Source organism: Hermetia illucens, chromosome 1 (genome assembly GCF_905115235.1).
Source record: "Hermetia illucens chromosome 1, iHerIll2.2.curated.20191125, whole genome shotgun sequence".
NCBI lineage: Eukaryota > Metazoa > Arthropoda > Insecta > Diptera > Stratiomyidae > Hermetia > Hermetia illucens.
In genome coordinates this window covers 129388060-129410566 of record NC_051849.1, presented here as the reverse complement: position 1 = coordinate 129410566, position 22507 = coordinate 129388060, and the positions used below count along the sequence as shown (strand labels likewise).

At 40.7% G+C, this 22507-nt stretch overlaps 1 protein-coding gene across 1 annotated transcript in view; it reads right to left on the bottom strand.

Annotated features, from left to right (window-relative positions):
• LOC119647133 (probable serine/threonine-protein kinase nek3) overlaps positions 1-22507 on the bottom strand; it is a 174222-nt gene that overhangs the window by 90080 nt on the left and 61635 nt on the right. The window contains exon 2 of the mRNA XM_038047924.1: positions 17090-17303. Within this exon, the coding sequence (XP_037903852.1) occupies positions 17090-17303 (214 nt within the window). The remainder of the gene's footprint in view (positions 1-17089; positions 17304-22507) is intronic.

Here is a 22507-nt window from a genome sequence, read left to right as displayed (position 1 = left end):
TTGGATCAGGGCCTTGAAGTGTGTTGGAGACAATGTGGTCAGCATTGCGCTCGCCCGAGATTATTACCCTGATTTGACTCAGGTACTCATTCACAGCTGAGTCGACTGGTATCCGACGTTAAATCACGATGCAAATTCCACTGCCACCAGTGAGATTTGAACCGCGACCTTCCATATGACAGCCTAGTGCTCTAACCACTGAGCTATCCGGACACATATCACAAATCACAAATCAGGTCTTGGCTAGAGGAAACTTGTCTGACGCTCGCGGCGCATAAAACGGAGGTAGTTTTAATTATCAAGCGAAGAAAGCAAAAGTCGATAAAGATGAGGATTGGTGAACACATCATACAGTCGCAGCCAACGCTTAAATACCTAGGAGTCATGGTTGACCAAGGACTGAAATTCAAATCCCATTTTGAAAATTCAGGAACCAAAGCTTCCCGAGTGGCTACATTGTTGGCAAGAATGTTGCCAAATATAGGTGGTCCTAGGCAAAGTCGTCGTCTCCTGATCTCGAGAGTTGTCAACTCCATCTTGCTTTATGCAGTTCCAGTCTGGGCACCGTCTTTGACGTTGGAAGCAAATAGAAGAATAATCGCAGCCATATACCGATTGAGTGCAATGCGAACGTCGTGTGCTTACCGTACAACATCAGACGAAGCAGCACGTATGATCGACACCTTGGCGAATGAGGGTCCACGCCTCTATGACTCATCATATGCAATCGGACCTATCTTCGGCAATTGGCACGCAGTGAATCTATTTTGGAATGGCAAACAAGATGGGATGATTCACTTAGGAAGCTGGGCAGACAGGATTATTTCAGAGGTCTCTAAATGGATCAAATGAAGGCACGGTGAGGTTAGTTACCACCTAACTCAATTCCTAAGCGGGCACGGAGAGTACCGTGCATACCTTTATCGCTTCGGTCGTGACGATTCCCCGTATTGCCTGACATGCGTGATGGTTCCAGAGAATACGGAGCATGTTGTTTTCAACTGTCCGCGGTTCGCCGCACGCAAAGCGGAGGCGGAAATTGACGTCAGGGCACGGTTAACATACGAGAATATCGTAGATCACATGCTAGCCTCTGATACATCTTGGAGGGCAGTGGAAAAATTAATTAACGCGATTCACAATCTGCTGAGTAAGGAGGAGCTTCGAAGGAAGGTTACAAATATCGACACGAGGCACAGTTCGTAACTGATCCTGCCCCGCGACGTAATACCGAAATGGCAGTCCCGCGGGGTAAGCGAAGAAGAAAGAGGTGGTTTTAATGAGTAAAAGTCTCACATAATCGTATGACAGGAGCCAGCGGTAGGCTTTGAACCTTTCCACCTTCCACCGTATCAGAAAAAAAAAACAAAAACCAGATAGACAGATAGTACACCGATTGTAATAAGATTTTGTTTTACACAAAACCTTAAAAATGGGTCAGCGATCCCGGAGAATCGCAGAACCAGAACTCAAGCAAGAGTTCTATCCATATCAAGAGAGAAAGAATCTAGCAGAATCTCGACAAGAACTAGACCTCCGACCAGGATTTATATATCCCATCCCATCTTATGAATAAAATGAACAACTCAATCGACAAGACTTAGTTACATTGCTTCAAGACGGAGGTGCTTCAATATATATCGCCTTTTCCGGATGTTTCACCTTTTAACCTCGAAAATGGATCAAATACTTCAAAACCCGGGTTGGTAACTATAGATGAAATGACAGCAACAAATTGCTTGAGAGATAGGAAGTAGAAGTCAGTTTTTTACTGCTCTACGAATTTACACTCGGCGACAATACGAATGCAATTTTCTTCATTTCTACGAAATCCTCGTTCAATATTACAATTAAGCAGTCAAATTCCAGTCTTAAAAGGTTGGTTTGATCCATTTAGGTAAACGGAGTTTTTTACTAATAATTTATATGATTACAACTACGAATAAAATGTACAGTTAATCATTAATCATTGCGATACTTTTAATCAACCTTGCAGGATAATTCTAAGAAAGCTAAACGGCAGAGTTTTAAATCTCAAGGACTGGATTATAGCGCAGAAAATGTGATATTTCAGATGATAGTGGCCAAAATTCATGAATCTTGAACTTTGGACGATTGGTATTCAAAGAATTAAGACTAGAAATGGAGGACGCTTTTATTCCTTCGTAGGTTATATAACGATTATAGGAGTCATACTGCTTTTATAGTACGATTTGTTTTAGCCGGAAAGTACTCGTAGGACTCAGTTTCGGCGATTTAACTCTTCATCGGCGCTTCTCTATTACGAGCATTCTCTTGAGAACTGAGAACAGGAGAAAGTTGCTGGGGGCTACAGCTGGAAACCACGGTGGAAGCGGAAGCAATTCGAAGCCCAATTCATGCAATTTCGCCATCGTTTTCATTGATTTGTGACATGGTGTAATAATCGTTGGCGCAACAATCCATATTGGATCAGGGCCTTCAAGTGTGTTAGAGCACTTCATTCAAGACCGTAACGGTACACTAGGAGGCAATGTGGTCAGCATTGCGCTCGCCCGAGATTATTACCCTGATTTGACTCAGGTACTCATTCACAGCTGAGTCGACTGGTAACCGACGTCAAATCACGATGCAAATTCCACTGCCACCAGTGAGATTTGAACCGCGACCTTCCGTATGACAGCCTAGTGCTCTAACCACTGAGCTATCCGGACACGGAAATAACACTTTCTTTTTTTTAAATGGAGCAGTTTTTCCGTGACTTCATCCTTTAAACGCTCCAATGACGCTATGTATTAGTCGCTGTTTATGGTTTTTCCTTCCCTCCCAAGATAGTCGATGAATATTATACCATGCGAATCCCAAAATCTGATGCCACAGCCTAGGCAGTCGACTGTTGCGTCTTTGCACGCTTTGGAATCGGTTCACCACGTGCAGTCCACTCAAATGGCAATGGTTTTGATTCTGTTTCGTCCATTGTTATATATGGACGCATACATTCGAGTTTTTTATGGAGGAAGAGCTTCAATGAGTTCTGTCTGATATCTAATGCAGGTACAAATGCCTGTACCTGGGTCCCCTTTAACTTAACTGAGTGCTGTCCCACTGACTGCATTTGGTATAACTACTTCCAACTACTCTCCTCCATAAGACTAAAGCATGAACAGTACTTATCCAGTAATTTGAAATGACTCTCAATTGATGAGGTATTCTTAGACGAACTAACTGATGGAAAATATTATTGGCTTTACACTACTAATTTTTTTCAATATTTTGCCCAACTCTTCCTCGAAACATTGTCAAACATTCGCCGTTTGTTATGTTTTATCAAGAAGTTGGGGTCATGCTGGAAGGCTGTGTAAATGCCGAAAAATATAAAACATTAACAGCATAAGAAGTTATATCAACAATCTGAGAGTTACCAGCAGATTGTCCATATATATGGTCTCAAGAGAATTTAGTGCGTTGCTATCGAAGAAAATGTGTAAATTACCTTCGATATTAATACAACAAACATTTCTCTCTAATCAAAAAATGTTCTTTTCATTTTATCTAAAAACAAGTCGGAATATCAGAATCAGGTTTTGTATTTATCTTGTGTAAGAAATTTCCTATACAAGTTTTTCCGTTCATACATAGCTAAGAATTCAAAATATTCCTCGATATATCTTTTTCCAAACATAAACTTCGCCGTTCATATGAGTTCACTTTATATGATGTGAAATAAAAAATGTTGAGTTTCTGTAACTATGTTAATAATGTATTTCCTTTAAAGTTTCCAAAATTTTGTATTATATTATTATTCATAACGGCGCGAAATCCTGAACCTCTAGGGTAAACTTAAGGGGGTTTTCGGGTAAATTTTTAAAATATGGTAATATATATTATATTATTAACTTTGTTTGAGCATATACTGGAATGGGATGTATTTTGAGGCCTAATTTTTGCACAAGTAAATCATGGTTTTATTTGACCTTGAAAGTATAAATTTTTTCAGGCATTACGAATTTAAGATTGACGATCTATAACTTAGTCCACTTTGCACCTACAAAAAATATGAATTCCTTCTTTTATTATTTAATGTGCTTTATTTCTGCTTAAGGGGGTCATCCCGTGTGCCAGATTCGCGGAATTAATTGTATCTGTATGTAGAATATATGGGAAAAGTGATTTTTTGATATTCGGAGTCATTCGGAAATTATAGTGTTAAACACGTGATAAGTTACATGCTAGATTTATGTCGATAGCCGTAATAAAGCTCGTATTTATCGGTCCGAATGACGTTCAAATGACTTCGCTAAAAGGACGAGAATTGAAGTCAATGCCGTACACGTGTTTCTTCAAGAAACCTAAGATTTATGGACTAGGTATAGCAGATTAATAGTCAGTTAACGTTTTACGACTAGAAATCGCATTCTACTTTTTAAATACATTTTTCTCGAAACTGCATGTTGAACCAAATTCTTTGAAATTTTCACGACTCATTCAGAACATGTTTCTCCGGTCCGCAAACTAGGATAACTGCGATTCGTTCAGTAGTTTTTTTTAATCAATGAAAAAACACCAAAATTCTCAAAAAAAAATTTTAATACGGCTCCAAAAATTTAGCTTTTAATATTTTTTAATAATCCTAGTTTGCGGACTGTAGTTAACTCTGTACGTTAAAACACCGTTTAGTTTTTTTTCTTTAAGATGATCACAGCGCCCTCTAGCGTGGCAGCAGAAAAACACCTTTTTTTGGAGATGGGTGTATAAATTGCCCTGTATTTCAATAACCAACAATGCAATCGGGGTGGAAAAATTACTATGCACGCTCAAGATATTAATAAATCTATGGTGAAAAATTCGTATTTGTATCCTTATCCAGTTTTTCACAAAAAAATTCTAAAAATTGCGAAAAAAACGACCTTCACACGGGATGACCCCCTTAATATCACTTCTACATAAAATGCATGATTTTCGGGTTATTTACGAAAACCGCTGAAAAAGCATTTTCCGATAAAAAAACATGTTTGAAAATGAATAACTCGAAAACTACTATCTGTACGATAAAATTTCACTAAGAATTTTTTGTTTGGAATTAATTAATTAAGTCCTTCACCCACATCAGTAGTCATTGCCGATATGAAGTCGATATTAGGCTTCCATAATAGCGCTTGGGAAGTCGTCGTATATATATAGATGATTCCATCTAAGGAAACTTTTTCGTAAGTTGATTACAAAAAAATGAGCCTTTCCGTACTATTATCAATATTCCGGAAACATTGAAACTAGTTTGATTGGTTCAGTCAAAGCAGAATTATTAAACTTATTTTTCATCAATCATACAATACATGTAACAGTAACTATGCAAGTTCTCTTTTCGGAAGTATCACAATTCCATATTGTCTTCTTCCAAAAAAAAGTTGTCGGATCGCCAGAACCAATTTATGGCAAAGTATTCATTCGCTGATGTTAGGTAGCTCTATTTTATAACTAGTGACCACGTCTAATGTACAATATTACAATCATAATAAACCGAAATGTTACACATCCAAACCAGCAATTCATCCATATGTTTCTCCTAAGTTTCCCATTAAAGTAACATATAAAGTAAACGACCATGTAAGGAATCTCATAAAATATTGATTGTGTCTCGAAGTCGGGGCATTTTCCCTTCGAACCCTAAGGACAATGGCAATATTTGTGGCGTAGACGTAAGCATTTCGAAACAAATGGTTCCCTTTTCGTTGGGTAGCAATGGTTCAAACAATAATTTATCGATTTGAGTAGCCAAGCAATTTGCGATGATTAAAGATATGATTGCTGGAATCGCAGCCCAGAAAGGGAGATGGACAGATAGGCACTATCGCTTAATGGCGATAATTGATTGAAAAGTAACGGTTATGGAACGTATTCGCAATGTAGCTATGAAAGGCAATCAGGCGCAAGAAAAATAGAAGTTATTTCACTTTAATTACGTTAGTCGTAAAGTGGATACCATTTCCTTATGTTTCGAGTCGATTTTTCAGCCCAGGTCGCCGTTTAACAACTGCTTCCACTACTAGGTCACGCCTAATAACGTTAAATATATTTCTTTCCGATCAAATGCCACCTGCCTGCATGCATCCATCCATGGTGTGCTATCATTTTTAAAACTCTCTCCGAAAATGAAAATACTCGATGCTTGTATAATTAGTAATTGAGATTGATCAATGACGAGCTTCTAAACAACCTGTCCAGAGCGCGCTATCCGGTGATAAATTACTGTTCAAACCCTGCATTCAGCGCCAACTGGAGAGGTTAGTTAATAAGCAGAAAATATACTCGCAGCAAGCACTTCTGACCCTAAACGCAGAAAATCAAGCCCAAAATTACCATCTACTTGTTTTAATGCACCTACACGTACTTTCTATAATTTTATCACGTTCTAAAATGCCATAGGTACTAGCCATGAATTTCCCATCGTGAAATGAGGTTAAACATTTCAGAGTGGATTCGGTCCGCGGAGTGCGGAGTCAGCCTCGAAGATAGTTCGATTCAAAGCATCAAATGGTGGAACCGGTTTCGAACCCAACTGTTTATCAACTAGTCATGTTAGATTCTTTTTTGTCCCCCGTACATAAATTGTTAAATATGCTTGAAGATGTAATTTGCTGGAGCATGAATGAAATAGACTTTAACGTAGTGAAGAGTACATAACTAAACGGCGAAGTTTGTAAAAGTCACCGACCATTTTCGGTCTCCTATGCATGCTTATACTCTCAGTATCTAAATCATGACCTCTGCAGAAGCAGTGCTTTTTGTGTCCTCAAGTGGCAGGATCTGAAAGTTTTTATTGACACTTTGGCACTTAGCCGAGGCAAATGATTGCGCAAATGCTTCCGTTTTTCCAATATGCGACTATCAAGTATATACTTGGTTCCGTTGTCTTTTTATATTTTCTTCAATGTCAGATGCGAATTTCTGTAGTCTTATGTGGCCTAAATAAATGTGATAACAAACTAGTTGAAAAAATGTGATATTTCCGAAAGGTATTTCGAATAGAACATCTTCCGGAAATTCAGATTTGCGGCACTAACTCACCTTCCTGCCAACCGCTCAAATCTGAAATCTGCAAGTTAACCAATAAGGCTGTGTACCAGGCACTACAAAACTCATGACTAATAAGACACGATTGATATTTACTCGCTTTAGCTGACTTGATCGCGATGACTCACCTGAAAATGACATAAGATATTCAATCAACAACCACTGGGCATGGCTTGCGAAAAACCAAATTTCTGCTGCTGAGTTTCTGGCCGACGCTAAGGTCATTGATTGAAATCATAATAAAAACGGAAGACTAGTGAGAAAAAAGAATGCAAATATCACAGGTAGATCTGGTCCATTATTCAAATGAGCCGCCCCGTTGTAGGTCATCGGATCGCATCATATGAATTCAGAAGATTATTGAAAAGGCCAAGCCACAACTTAAAGACCAAGCAGCATAGCCTCATTTAAATTCATTGCTTGCACCCAACGGCGTCGGGTTAGCACCAAATTATTCACACTTTTCTTGTCCATTTCTTTCCTAGTTGTTTCTCTTTAGCTGACGAAATCCAGAAAGATGCAACTTCCGAGGCTCTCGCTACTTTGCGACACCCCAGTCACGTGAAACCCTTCCAGACGCATTATCATCTTCACAAAGGGATTACTTATTACGTAGACATGAACTCTACTGCACACTGGATTCCGCAACGTAGTGCAATGGCTTGAGGCACCCACTATGTGGATACTGGATTATATAATGTAATATAATGAAATTCTCTATTGTGTGGTTGTGTTGTTGGCGTCGAGCCACAAAACGTTCACAGTCCATAAAGGTTCATAGTAAATGCATTTGTGAACTTGAGAACTCAGCTCCCATTCTTATGCCATTGTTCTCTACAATGCACTTCGCTGTTCAGCATGCATTGTATCGTAAATATTACAACTAGGATATAACAGAAGCAAATATGTCAGACCATTTGTATCGTAGTAGAAAGAGAACGTAATGAACCAGAAAATTGAAGGAAACACATTAGCTAAATTTGTGTGAAGTGCAAATTACCTAATTTTTCATAAAATTTTATTATCTAATTTTAAGCTTCTTCAAATAGTGACAAGTATCCTTTTCCAGGAGGAAAGAACAGGGAAATCGAAAAATGCCACAAAAGTAGGAACCGCATGAAACACTACATATTTATTGACAAGCGTGTGTCTCCTTTTTCATGGTGCGCAAATGTACCTCCTTAAGCTAGGAAAAACAACCTTCGACTTTTCCGCATTATATGCAATTTTAACGAAAGTATAGATAGACAGATCGCTTAATAATTAGAACAATCAAACTTAGTATCCAAAAATTGGCGGGTCAAATCTCACTGGTGGCAGAGGAATTTGTGTCATCTGCTGGAGGTTGGATATCAGTCGAATCAGCTGCGGATGAGCACCTAATTCAAATGGCAGTGATGTCCTCAACAACCGCAATACGACCACACCTCCTAGTGTACCAGAGTAGAATTCAAGTGCTTAAATACTATATACTTCAAGACTCAGGTTCAAATTTAAGTGGTGCGCTATCCATCGACTGGGCGTTCGACATTGCGATACATTTTAAATTGAGACGTGCATTGATGCATCGACCACAAAGGATGGCAATTCTGGAACGCCACCTCATACAGTTGAACTGATCCGTGATAGCATTGAGATGACATAGTCACCTGGAGTCACCAAAAATTCTATTTAGTTCAGATTTAGTCTCAATTGGATTTGTTGCAATTACTACTGATATTAAAGTATGTACTCCGAATGCACTCGTGAACACGATCTTATGAAAGCTTAAACCTTTCAAGTTTTCTTATTGGAAAAGGGGATAACAGGAGCGTTCGCATAATTTTCTCCCCAAACGCCGTAAAACTTTTGCCTTGGGGTCTGTTTTTCCGCATAATTTTCATCCCGGGCCCGGATTTTCTCTCTACGGTCCCGGACAATTGTGGTTGCTTCCATCTGCTCCTTCCAAATAGCAGCCTAGGAGGATCATTGATACGGAATAACGTCGAAAAAATTGCCTTGTCAGTTGTAGCTTAAGGATACACTCAAAGTCTTCCTTGCTGGTCGTGAGAGGTGACTAAAAGGAGTAAACATTTATGGGCTAGCAATCTGCAAAGAAGATTTACTGCTACCAGAACGCTGATGGCATATAGCTATCGGAAACGGACTATGATTGGTTTCTGGGATGTGGATATGCTCCTCGACAACGATAGCGAGAGTCCTCAAAATGCTCGTTTTCTCCAACTCGAGCGAGAGTTCCAATGATATTAGCTGGACATTCTGATCCTAAGCGACGTAAGATGGTGTTACTCTGGAGAATACCCCTCTTACATCGTACGGCAATGTGATTTTGTGCCCTGGGAAGCCAAGTTGTATCAAGCGATATCCCACCAATATTGGACCGCTATCAAAAATGCTCTTTTCTTGGGTGCTAGGCAGATCGACGGCCATATCCCAAAGGGAAATCGTGGAATCGCATCGATGAACACAAGGGGCTGAAGGTTCTATTGTCCGCTACCAGTGATGGCAGGCGTAACGCGCTCGAACATCGATACCGAGCAAAATCTCGGGAAAAACAGCGTAGTATGGACCGCGATAAGAGGGAATTTGTTATTGCGGTGGTCAAGAGGAAAGCGGAAGATTCCGGAGAACGCAATGAATTCCAAAGTGTATACCGCAAGAGGACTAACTATGTACTTGCATGTGTTCGCAAATACTTCGATAGTTCTGCAAAGGACGTTAACGGTTAATTCAATCACAAGCAGCCGAAGACTTCACAGCGGTTCTTTACTGTATCAAATCCGGTGAGACTTATCCTCTTGTGGATAAAATGGCTAGTCTCCGTAACATGCGGATATGGACTAGTCCTCAGACATCAATACAATACACAAACGGAGTAAGGCCGCTGAGCTTGACGTTTCCCGGTAGAGCTACTCAAATTTGCTACTTCCACTGGAAAGGAAATTTTGGAAATACGAGACTTTTCCCTGAGAGTGGCAGTTGAAGGTGTATATGCGTGTCCAGTTCCGTCAACATCCTATGAATCACTTTTAAACAAAGGTCCTTACCGATTTCGAGAAAGCTTTCGACTACGTAAGGAGGGAGTGTATCTAGCGCGCTCCACGCAGGACGGGCATTTCGGAGCCAGTAGACACCCGGCACTGAAGATAGGGAATAAGCTGTTTTCGAAGTATCGATATTTGTCAAATAAAAACCACTACTATCGACGGAGAGGGTATTGCATTTCCCTTAACCTTTCCGCTAGAAACAGCGCGAACACACATTCACTATAATAGCTATCATCAGACATATGAAATGCAAGGAGAAATTCCAGCGGAGTTCTTCATGCTGCCTTTTTCAGAGGACGCGGTGGACTCAAATAAATTTTGACATATTTCGTCAAACACCTTAACTATGCTAATGCTATCTGTTTTCTTTCTTACCGGGTCATGAACTTTGGTCAAATGGCTCTGAAAATAGGGGCAAATAGAGTTGTAATGAAGATAAACACCAAGAAAATCAAAGCCACAGTCTGACGGGTCATCGCACCCTCCCTATCTGCAATAATAGACAGAGCATCGAAGACGTTGATCAATTTGTATATTTAGGAAACGTGTTTTCTACACAGTGACACCGAACTGTTAACCCAACAGCAAGATCGATTTCAGATTGTAAACATCCTTTCTATTTTGTATATGAAAGTAACTCGCACTATCACTCGAAGGCTCCTTCGTACCATTCGAGTACGCCGGTCAGATACAATTATAAACGAAAAACTTGGCGTTCAGGCCTATCACCTGAAAGATCGGGAGAGGAAAATGGTAGTGGATACGTTACATTCGACAATTGCTTTGCTGATTACACCAGGCAATGAAATTCACTCTTCCAAGATGGCCGAAGAGTAAACAGGGAGTTCACGCGCCACAGGAAATCTTGGGGGTGCTGAAGCGCATACCGGGTAACCGCAAAACTAGGCTCGTAGGTATGGTTTCCTCACCAAGTGATGTGTAGCAACCATATATATAAACAAGTCGGAATACCGGAAGCTGAGCACCAAGCAAGTTAGTCCGAACAAAACCAACAAGAAAATACGTGTCTGCACACTAAATGTTGGTACCCTAACTGGAAAGACCGAGGAGCACGCAAGAGCCCTTCGGAAAAGGCGCATTGATATCTGCGCTCTGCAAGAAACCCGATGGTCTGATGTCAAAAGCTGCGACATTGAAGGAGAACGCGGTAAAAATGGCTATATACTTCTGTATTTTGGTAGACCACACACTCAATATGCTGTTAGCATTGTCATCTCAGAGCGTTTCCGTGATGCCATTAAAGAAGGCGAACGATTTGATGATCGGTTGATGAAACTCATCATTATAACAGCTGATCGCACTATTCACTTCTTCATCGCGTACGCACCACAGACAGGTCGACCTGATGCCTAGAAAGATGCCTTCTGGCAACTTCTCAATGAAAAAACTTGTCACGTGCCTGCTGACGACTATATCATCATTGCCGGCGACCTTAATGGTCACGTGAGTGAAAAGGCAGACAGTAACAGATGTCATGGGGGAAAGGGATGTGGAGTCCGCAATGAGGGTGGCGAGCGTATAATTGATTTTGCGGATACCCATGACCTTGTACTTTTGAATACATGGTTCACCAAACGATTGTCTCATCTTCCTACAATCTACAGTGGGAACAGTAAAACGCAAATCGACTATATTCTCATCAGACGCCGACATTTTACCACTGTTACTGATTGCAAAGCCGTTCCCTATAAGACCATCGCACGTCAACATCGGCCATTGATTGCCGTCCTACGAAATAAGCCACCGATAAAGCAGCGTGAGGAACGCACTAGCCCGCCGCGTATTAAATGGTGGCGATTTGCCGACAAAAAGAAAAGAAATGATCTGACTCACACGATTACCGACCATTACGAATGTGGAAGAATCGTGGAACCAAATGAAAGACACGATCCACAAAGCGGCCTCTGCAACACTCGGGGTCACCAAGCCGAGTAAGCGGTACATCAACTGAGATACTTGGCTTTGGAATGATGATGTTGAAATGAAGGTCCTTGAAAAGAAACGCCTCTACCACAAATTTCTCGACGGTAAAACTGTTGCAATTGGCAAATTTATAAGAATATCAACCGCAAAGAAATGAAAGCAGTCGCTGTCACCCGAGCGATCCATTACAAAAATCGTTACGATACACTGGACACTCGGGATAGCGAGAGAGATCTGTATCGACTTCCTAAAAGCCGTAATGAACGTACACAGGATATCGAACACTTCTGTTGCGTTAATGACAGGAGTGGTACTTTGCTTACCAACCGTCGAGCCGCAACAGATATGTGGCGAGAATAGTTCGAGCAGATTTAAACTGAAGAATTGGTTCATCCTCCACTTCCAGAATCATTGCCGGCATTTGGAGCAGCCTCACCGCATGAAATCGGGGAAAGCAGCAGGACTTGATGACATCGCATCTGCGCTCTGGAAAGCGAAAAGCTGGGACCCAACACAGTGACTCAGTGAATTCTTTAATCGGGTTATTCAGGGAGGAAGAACACCATCTGACTGGAAAGAAAGTACTACTGTTCCAATATGGAAAAAGAAAGGTAATCCAGCAGAATGTTCAAATGACCGTCCGATCCGGTTACTATCCCATACCATGGAGATTTTTGAACGCATTCTTCACAACCATATTCGCGAAATCGTTGAAACAACCGTGAATCAAGCCGGATTTGTCAAAAACTGCGGAACTACTGACGCAATACACGCTGCGCGGTTACTCATGGAGAAACACCGTGAGAAGCATCGGCCTCTTTACATTGCATTTCTGGATCTAGAGAAAGCGTTTCATCGTGTGCCACACGAACTTATCTGGTATGCTTTACGACAACACTTAGTCCCAGAAGTACTCGTGCGCTCGGTCCAATTGCTCTACCATGATCCGAAAAGTAAAGTTCGAAGTATGGCGGGTGTATCAAAACCGCTTCGTGTTTATGTTAGTGTTCATCAAGCAAGCGCCCTCTCACCACTCGTCTTTGTTCTTGTTATAGACATCGTCACACGGGGCATCCAATGTTCAGCGCCGTATTCACTGCTTTATGCAGATGATGTTTTCCTAGCATCTGGTAGCAAAATACATCTCGAGCAGTAGCAAAAATGGAATGATTGTCTCATGCAACACGGTCTCAGATTGAATCTAAACAAAACTGAATTTTTGACGACCGATCCCCATGAAACAGTCACAATCACTGTGATCTGCCCAAAACTGAACGATTTAAATAACTCGGGTCAACGCTATCAACTAATGGAGAACTGCGTTATGAAATTGCTTCACGCATTAAAGCATCCTGGATGAAGTGGCATTCCACAACTGGTGTTCTTTGTGATCAACGTATCAACGAATATCTCAAATTTAAAATTAACCGCAATGTGGTCCATCCTGTCGCTCTCTATGATTCTGAGTGTTGGCCAACTATAAAAGACAATGAACGGTGTCTTGCGGTAATGGAGACGAAGATGTTGCGTTGGACTAGTGGCGTGACACGTTTTGATCACATCCGAAATGAGGATATCTGTGATCGTTATGGGGTTGCATCCATCGTGGAAAAAGTGCGAGAGAGGCGTCTTCAATGGTATGATCATGCAATTCGTGCTAACGAGAATCCACTTGCCAATATTGGTCTGAACATCGAAGTCGATGGTTAACGACCAAAAGGCCGCCCGAAACAACGGTGGCTTGATACGCTGGATGGGGATTTAAAAGCTTCGAAATTGCACCCAAATCAGGCATTCCATAAAGCCAAATGACGAAACCGATCACGACGAGCCGACCGCGCTTGTGAACGGGACAAAGGCTGAAGAAAAAGCAGAAGATATGTCTATCTGGAGTAATTAATATTGATATACAAATGAGCCAAAAACTTAAAACAAAATGTTCCTTTGTGACTCCCCATTCATGTAAGCTCACTTTGTTGTGGCATTGACGAATAGATATGGGATGATCACGTCATACACGTTGTGGAATGCACGATATTCAAAATAATGGTTGGATTCTCTTCAAACTTGACCAAATTGTGCCTTATGTCCTTTAAACAAATGCAAAATTTCGTAGTTCTGGCATGAACTTAAGGGGGTTTCCGGCTAAATTTCTAAAATATGCTAATATACTATTATTGACTTTATTCATGCAGATATCGGAACGGGATGTATTTCTTGGCCTAGATTTTGTTTAGAAACACCACTGTGATTTTTTTCAGATTTTTCGGTTGGATAGTTTTTGAGAACGAGACCTGCTATACTTTTTGTGGGTCATATTTTGAGCCCTCACTCCCGTAGTAGTTTCACCTAATATTAAATATATAATAATATAATAATTGAGTCCTTTCATTTGATACCCCACATGGCCACATTTTATGAAAAACAATTGAGAGTGCAACCTCCATTCACATGTATGGGGAGCCGCCCTTAAACTTAACATAAAATGGCGCCACTTGCTGCATGTAAAGAGAACAACAGATCACACGCTTTTACTAATTTTCGTGACAATCGGTCTAGCCGTTTCCGAATAAATCGGATGACAGCGAGATCGTGGAAGTACTTGTAGAAACTGGGAAAAATGCGATTTTGCGGGAATGGAGTTTCCGTTTTCATGGTCATATGTCAATACTATGATTTTGATGTGATTACGGTGAAGATTCTACAGATTCAACTATGAGATTTTTCATTGTAGGGAAATATTATTAACATGTTGTGTAGATTGTGTTGTATTGCAAGATCTATATGCAATAAAGAATTTATTGGAAATATAATCTCTACAGTGATAATCACGACCTCTTTGGTTGCAGTCGTTTAGATGCTTGTGTGTGTGTGGGTATGACGAAGGAGAGCGGCAAAACCTTTAAGCACTCAGACCCTCTCAGAATATCTCGTATTTATTTATATATCGTAGAATTGCCGTTAGTGGATTTGATACTACCCACTGTGGTGCAACATCATTAGCAATAATATGATGTCTGATGCCTCCCTAGGGGGGAACTCACATATAAAATGCTCGGTGGATCTCGCTTCGTCATTTCAGGATGGACACATATCATTTTGAAGAATCCCTATTCTGAACATATGCCCTGCTAGAGAATTATTGCCAGTCAGAATGCCCGCAATATTTCTTCAAGTCTACCTGGTTTTCGACAGGATACACTTTACAGGAAGTTTGTTTGGTTCTGACAGGAAAATGTGTAGTATGTATGTTTAGCATTATTAAGGTTCTGCAACCTGTCATTATGGGAAGCTTGTTCCCAGTTTTGAAATGCAACTGAACTCCATCTTCTGCTAAAGCGTCCCAGATTTAACTTCCCTTCTAGAGCACAATGACCGGGTATCCGGGGCAATCCCAACGCATTTAATCTAGAAACAATGTTCTGTCGGTTTCTATATTCCAGAACGGTTTTTAAAGCATATCTTTTCCTAATGGGGTACTAGGGTATCTCACGCCGACGATTACGGCGCAGCATCCGACGTTGACAAGTAGGTTTTAGCAACTGGTGTTCGTCGCTCGGCTTCTCCACCCCGCATTAAAGTCGACGGAAAATATTTTGGGGCTGTGATTTTCTTGATATTCTGGCACTAGGAGAAATGCACTAGCTGCAGATACGAAGCTAACTCTCAGAAATGCTATTGTTTCCCGCATGACTTGTCTTCCACATGCCCATATTGCACCGTTGTTAGACCTATCCTTCACCCAACTAATAATGATAATAACCGATGACGCAGAAACTCAATTTGAATCTAGGGCTTTAAGTATGTTAGAGTACTTCAAGGCCATAATGGCACCCAGGGAGGCAATGTGGTGAGTATTGCGCTCGGCCGGGAATATTACACTGATTTTACTCAGCTACTCATTCAAAGTTGAGTCAACTAATTGATCTCATATCAAACTCATCATTAATAACCACGAAGAAAATACCTAGAGTCTTTAAAGAGTCCGAAGAGACCGGAGTGCGGCGAGTCTTTCAAGATTAGAACCTTAATGGACAGAAACTTATCGCTTCCCAAGAAAGTACACCCTATCTTCACCGCAGAAGGGGACAGGTGCGTCAATGGGAGCACCTTTATAGACAAAGTAGAGTTTAGTCTCAATAATGGTTGAAACTAGTTCTAAATTATTATAAGTCATGGAATTTGAAATTGGAAGGTTGAATGTAGTTACCACCGAGATATTATTATATTATTTATATTATATATATTATTATATATATATTAAGACGATAGCATATCTGCCAAGAATCGCTTCCCCATCACGGGTAAAGCAACTGGTTCGAGATTTTTGATCAACACCTCCCGATACTCGAATAAATGAAGAGCGCGCTAAATTTAGATTGTTAGCAGTAAATTTCACTCGTATTAACATTGGAGAGAAACTGGCGTAGCACTAAAGGGTCCGAGTCTTTTGAGGCAAGATCTTCACATTTGAAGAAATCGTTTAGCTTATTATGGTAGCGAATATGACGAAAGATTTTGCCATTCTCGTCGACATCCATGGCAAGAAACTCTCCGAACGAGTAATGTAGCTCTGCACTATTGCAGATATTACGTAATCATTACACCAAAATGTCACATTGATTACACAAATTTGAGGTTTCGCGCAGTGAAGAGTCTCTTTCCAAAAAGATGTCAAACTTAGTCGTACTATACGAAACCTAGATATATTGATATATGTGGATTGATAGAGATACGAACCGCAAATTTCTTTGTAAAAGCTGAACAAAGAGTTAATTTATTCCATTAATCATGTCTACACGAAATCGCTTTAGAAGCGCTACACCGAGAGAGAGTGTAAGATAATCGCAAGCAACCCTAGTATCGAAATTTTATATAAGTTTAATGGGATACCCACAGAAAACGCTCAACACATCAGAGTCAAAATCGATGATTACATGTGAAGATGCTTCCTGTAGACATTCATGCTCGCAATTGCTTATCTCTTGCAACCTACCACAGGAAGTGTCGTACAAACCACATGTACTAAAACGTGAAAAGATACTTACCATTTCCCTTCTAAGAACAGCCAACTGTGTATCAAGGGTGCTTGTCGTTGTATTACTTCCACTCTGTGAGGCAGTCATCCTGGTAAGAGGCGCAATGCCCCGTTTCGTGTCGAAAGTGGCGAGATTCGCGGCTGCACTGTTATGAACTGGAACACCTGTTACCTCGAGGCCACTTAGACTTTTCGGGAGAGGCGGCAGATCCGGCAAAGACATTCTGTAAAACACGTAAACAATAACATTACTTTCAATGGTGACATTCACATATACGCGCATAATAACTGGATGTGTTCCTTCCAACAAGGATTCAAAATACGACGCTTAAAAGACCTGGAACACTTGCTAAACAGACCGCAAAACGTGAAAGGTATTCAAATAGCGGATTGTGGACGTATTTGCGTTTGTGAATAAAGAGCATAGAATAAGCAAATCTAAGTGGAGTTTGTGCATATGTCCTCCGTAGAAGCAACTAAGATAAGTGTTTCTTCAGAAGTATTTCATTTGCATCATTTGAAATTTTAAATTCTAACTCTTATGAATATAATCATGTAGATGACCACAGAACTGCCTAATTTTTCAATAATTTTTGGATCATATCGTGTAAAACCTAAAAATAGAAATAAATTTCAGCACTCATTACTCGCTGACTTAATTCCCGCCTTTAAGAAAAATTATCATTGAATTTTTCAGCACACTGTAAAAGATAATTATAACCAAGTATGCCTTATATAATCCAAAAATGTATATTCAAATTTAATGATTCCTACCAAAAAAGGTTGCCAACATCTTCTTTTTGCTTAGCTTTTATCCCGTTCACTAGCGGGGTCGACGCATCTTGATCAGTTGCGCCATTTTGTTCTGTAAAGGCCTGATTTGACTGTAGTCGCGAGGCTGTAAAATCACCATTCAGCGTATCAAGCCACCGTTATTTCGGCCGGCCCTTTGGTCGCTTTCCATCGACTTCGATATTCAGGCCAATCTTGGCAAGAGAATTCTCCTTAGCGTGAATTACGCGACCATACCAGCGAAGACCGTCATGTCCGGATAGCTGCGTCGTTCGAGCACAAGGCTGTTGTACGGAAGGTCGCGGTTCAAATCCCACTGGTAGCAATGGGATTTGTATCGTGATTGGACGGATACCAGCCGACTCAGCTGCGGATGAAAACCTGAATCAAATCAGGGTAATAATCTCGGACGAACGTAATGCTGGCCACATTGCCTCCTACAGTGTACTATACTGTACCGTGACGGTAAGTAATAAAATCCTCTAACACACTTCAAGGTCCTGATCCAATATGGACTGTTGGGCCAACGATTATTATTATTGTACCATCGAAGACGCCTCTCTTGCAATTTTTCCACAATCGGGGCACCCCCATAACGATCGTGGATATCCTCATTTCAGACATGAGCAAGGCACGTAACGCCACTAGTCCAACGCAAAATCTTCGTCTCCATCACTGCAAGACGCTGTTCTTTGTCTTTTATAATCACTCATAACCACAGAGGGTGACAGAGCAGACGACACTACAATAAATTTAACATTTGGGACGTGTGTTGGTTCGCTGATTATGAAGAATACAAGTTGGGGAACGCCACTTCATTCAGGTTGTGCTATTGCGTAAAGCACTTTCATAACGCAGCTCCCCATTGCCTGACAGCATTGACCCGAGATATTTACATCGCTCAGTTCCGGGCAGGTCACTGAAACTGACAGGGTAGTGCCTGTTTCATGGGAATCGGTCGTCAAAAATTCAGTTTTATTCAGATTCAATCTGAGACTGTGTTGCATGGAGCGATCATTCCATCCTTGGTCTTGGATTGTTTTCACAAGCATAAATCCTGTCTGGAAATTTTAGAATTTTTCATCATACTATTTGTAGGCCTATTTTCTGTTATAAAAGATTAAATATGTTACTCATTTCTAACAGCCATTAAAGAAGTATAATTAGTCTCTGCTGATTGTTTCTCATTCTCACGTAAGCGTCATAATGCATATGGAATGGAAAGGGTGAAAGTCGTGCTTGAATTTGGTAAGTAAAGTGTAAGTGTATTCATGAAGATCTTCGGCCGCTCTCAACAATTACCTGGGGATAACAGAAATACCCACTGGTGACAGCAAACTTGACAAAAACAAGACAAGGATCGAATTCTGGCCAGTGTATTGTTTCTCGAATGTTCGCATGGGTGTTCCGAATCATAGTATATCTAACAGGCAATTGTCACCCTCAAAGGTGCGGACCTATGAATATATATTTCAAGGGGTCGGCTCGTTGTGATCGGTTTCGCCATTTGGTTCAATCAAAAGTCTGATCTGGATGCAATCACGAGGCTTTCAAATCCCTATCCAGAGTATGAAGCCACCGTTGTTTCGACTGGCCTTGCGGTCGCTTTCTACCGCTTCGATGTTCAGAGCAATCATGACAAGTGAATTCTCGTTGGTGCGCTTCCTCGCAATTTTTTCACGATCGGTGCAACTTTATATCGATCACGGATATCCTCATTTCGGATGGGATTAAAATGTACACGCCCCTAGTCCTTTACCGCAATACGCCATGCTTGGTCCTTTATAGTGGGCCAACACTTAGAATCATAGAGAGCGAACATTGCGGTAAATTTTAGATTTGAGGCGTTCGTTGATACGTCGATCACAAAGAACGCCAGTTGTGAAGTGTCACTTTATCTAGGTTGCGCTCATGCGTGAAGTACTGCCGCTGAGAGTGATTGTGCCTAGTTTATTTAGATTTAACCTGAGACCGTGTTGCATGAGGCGATCATTCTGGACAAGTTGCTCAACATTATTTTTACTATTAGATGTTAGGAAAACATCATCTGCATAAAGCAGTGTATAGGGCACTGGACGTTGGATGTCCCGTGTGACAATGTACATAACAAGAACAAAGAGGAGTGGTGAGAGGGTGCATACCAGATGAGTTCGTGTGGCGAACGGTCAAACGCTTTCTTCAGATCCAGAAATGCAATGTAAAGAGGGCGATGCTTCTCACGGTATTCCTCGTGCGCCGACCGAAAAATTTAAAGGGTTTGAGGTGAGGCCCCCCACTCAAACATGGCAGGGCTGAATTTCTTGAAAATTAATCGTCCATAAATCTTGGCAAGTTTTCAACGATGATCAAATCGAAGTTGAACTGTTATAAACTTAATATCTTGTCATTGTAATTCGTTCTGAAAAAACTCACTAGTTGGCCGACCAAAACCGCGATGGCTTAATACGCTAGATGGTGACTTGAGACCCTCTCGACTCCATATAAGCCAAGCTTATGCCCAAGATAAATGGCGAATCCCATTTAAACGAGTTGAATCCGATACAAAAAGGAATAACGGGATATTTGACCTGTTATCTTTGGCTTAGAAATTTACTGAAAACCCCTCCTTAAGTTCAACCCAGAGCTACAAAATTTGGCAGCAGAATGGGCGATAATATAGGACAAAATAATGAAAATCCAACTATTTTTAACAAAGTTATAGTAGGTCAATTTTCAAATTTCAGGGAAATGTATTGCACGCTAAGACGTGTATGACGTCGTCATTATCATATGAAGTGAACTTTTATGAACGGCGGGCTCCATGGGGGCGTTTTAGTTTTCCTTTTTTGGCCTTTTTTAGTTATTTGCATATCAGCGTCAATTACTCAAAGGAGGCATGTGTTTCACACACATGTATGTGTAATAAGGCTTACGGGTAGTAATCAATATAATAGACATGTATGTACCCGGTTACCAGCGGTTTTTAATTTACGTACGTGCTTTTGTCCGCGGAGTAAAGTGCAAATGCGTGAAGATGAGATGTATTTTGACGCCTAGATTTGAGTTAGATGCACCTTTGTGATTTTTTCAAACTTTTCGCCTGGATAGGTTCTGAGAACAGGACGTGCTTAATTTTTTGGGGCACAAATTTTCAACCCTGGCGAGTATAACAAATCAAAGCAATTAATAAAGGAATCGCGGAACTCAGATCTTCATAGTTTACAATCGGAGAACAGAATAAGTTCCGAGGGCTCCAATTTTTGGAAAAAATCGGTTATTTTACAATAGGTTTTGATAGTGAATACTTCTGAAAATAAGTTTTTACTAATAGTTGAATTCGATTTTGAAAATGAGTATTCAGTGTAACTTTTTAAAGTGAGAAACGGTGATATCCTGCATAAAGGTAGATACCATGCAACCACCATGCTCCATCTTGTCCCTCGTTGATGAAATCAATGCGAATACGCACGATTTCAAATTGCTCTGCCCTTCAACAAGAACGAATGGACTTGCCAATGTATTGGTGAGTTCGGCACTTTTTTGCCTACAAATTAGTGAATAAGTGAAGGTTTTTGTCACAGTACTTCTAATAGATAGTATCCAGACCAAGAAGACTATATACAAAAGATTCATATGAAATGCAGTGCATTGGTGTGCGCCCATGTGGTTGGGAGCGTTGCTGCGAGCACGTCGCAGCACCTGGCATAACAATAGATATTAGTAGCTTCCTACATCCCGGGGGGAACCAAAGGCACAACGTCATTAAGGATTCATGGATCTTAATGGAATCACTGACCGAACGAGGCTTCAAACTTCCTCTTTGAGAAGCGCAACATTCTCGGCAATAAACCCATGTTTGCTTTCCAAGGAAGTGAGAAGCAAATAAGTAGATATATTCAAGATCAATCTTTCGAATGTATCCGTTTTTCGTTGAGATACGATGAGGAAACATACACAAGAAAACGATCTAGGCGACATCAACACATCGCCACACAAATACATTAACCGCATGGGTCTCGGGTAACTTACCTACTTCGTTCCTATCCGAAAGGTGTATGAGATTCCGTTCCCTTCTGCCACTGGATTTGCTCCTCCTATATAAAATCTTCTTGAACCAGTTTCTCCACCCTATAGGCAATAAAACAAAACTACTACTGCTACATACTTAGGATTGGTCCGTACTGATAAGCTTCCCCAAGTCCGGACGATTTAGTGCCGATACCACCTACTAAATGCATTGCGGGGTTTGTCGCCACTTATGTTTGCGTGACTGTCCACGGCAGTGCAGTTGTGGTTTCCATCTCCGGCTTATCAATAGGAATTGATGAGGATTATGCGTTGTTCTTATTTGAAAACATACATTATATCATAGATATATTTGGAAAAAGAAAGGTAATCCAGCGGAACGTTAAAATTACCGTCCGATTCAGTTACTTTCCCATGCCATGGATATTTTTGAACGCATTCTTCACTACCGTATTCGCGAAATAGTTGAAACCACCGTGAAGCAAGCCAGATTTGTCAAGAACTTAGAATTACTGATGCAATGTACATTGCGCGATTACTCATAGAGAAATACCGTGAAAAGCATCGCACTCTTTACATTGCATTTCTAGATCTTGAGAAAACGTTTGACCGTGTCCCACACGTACTCGAC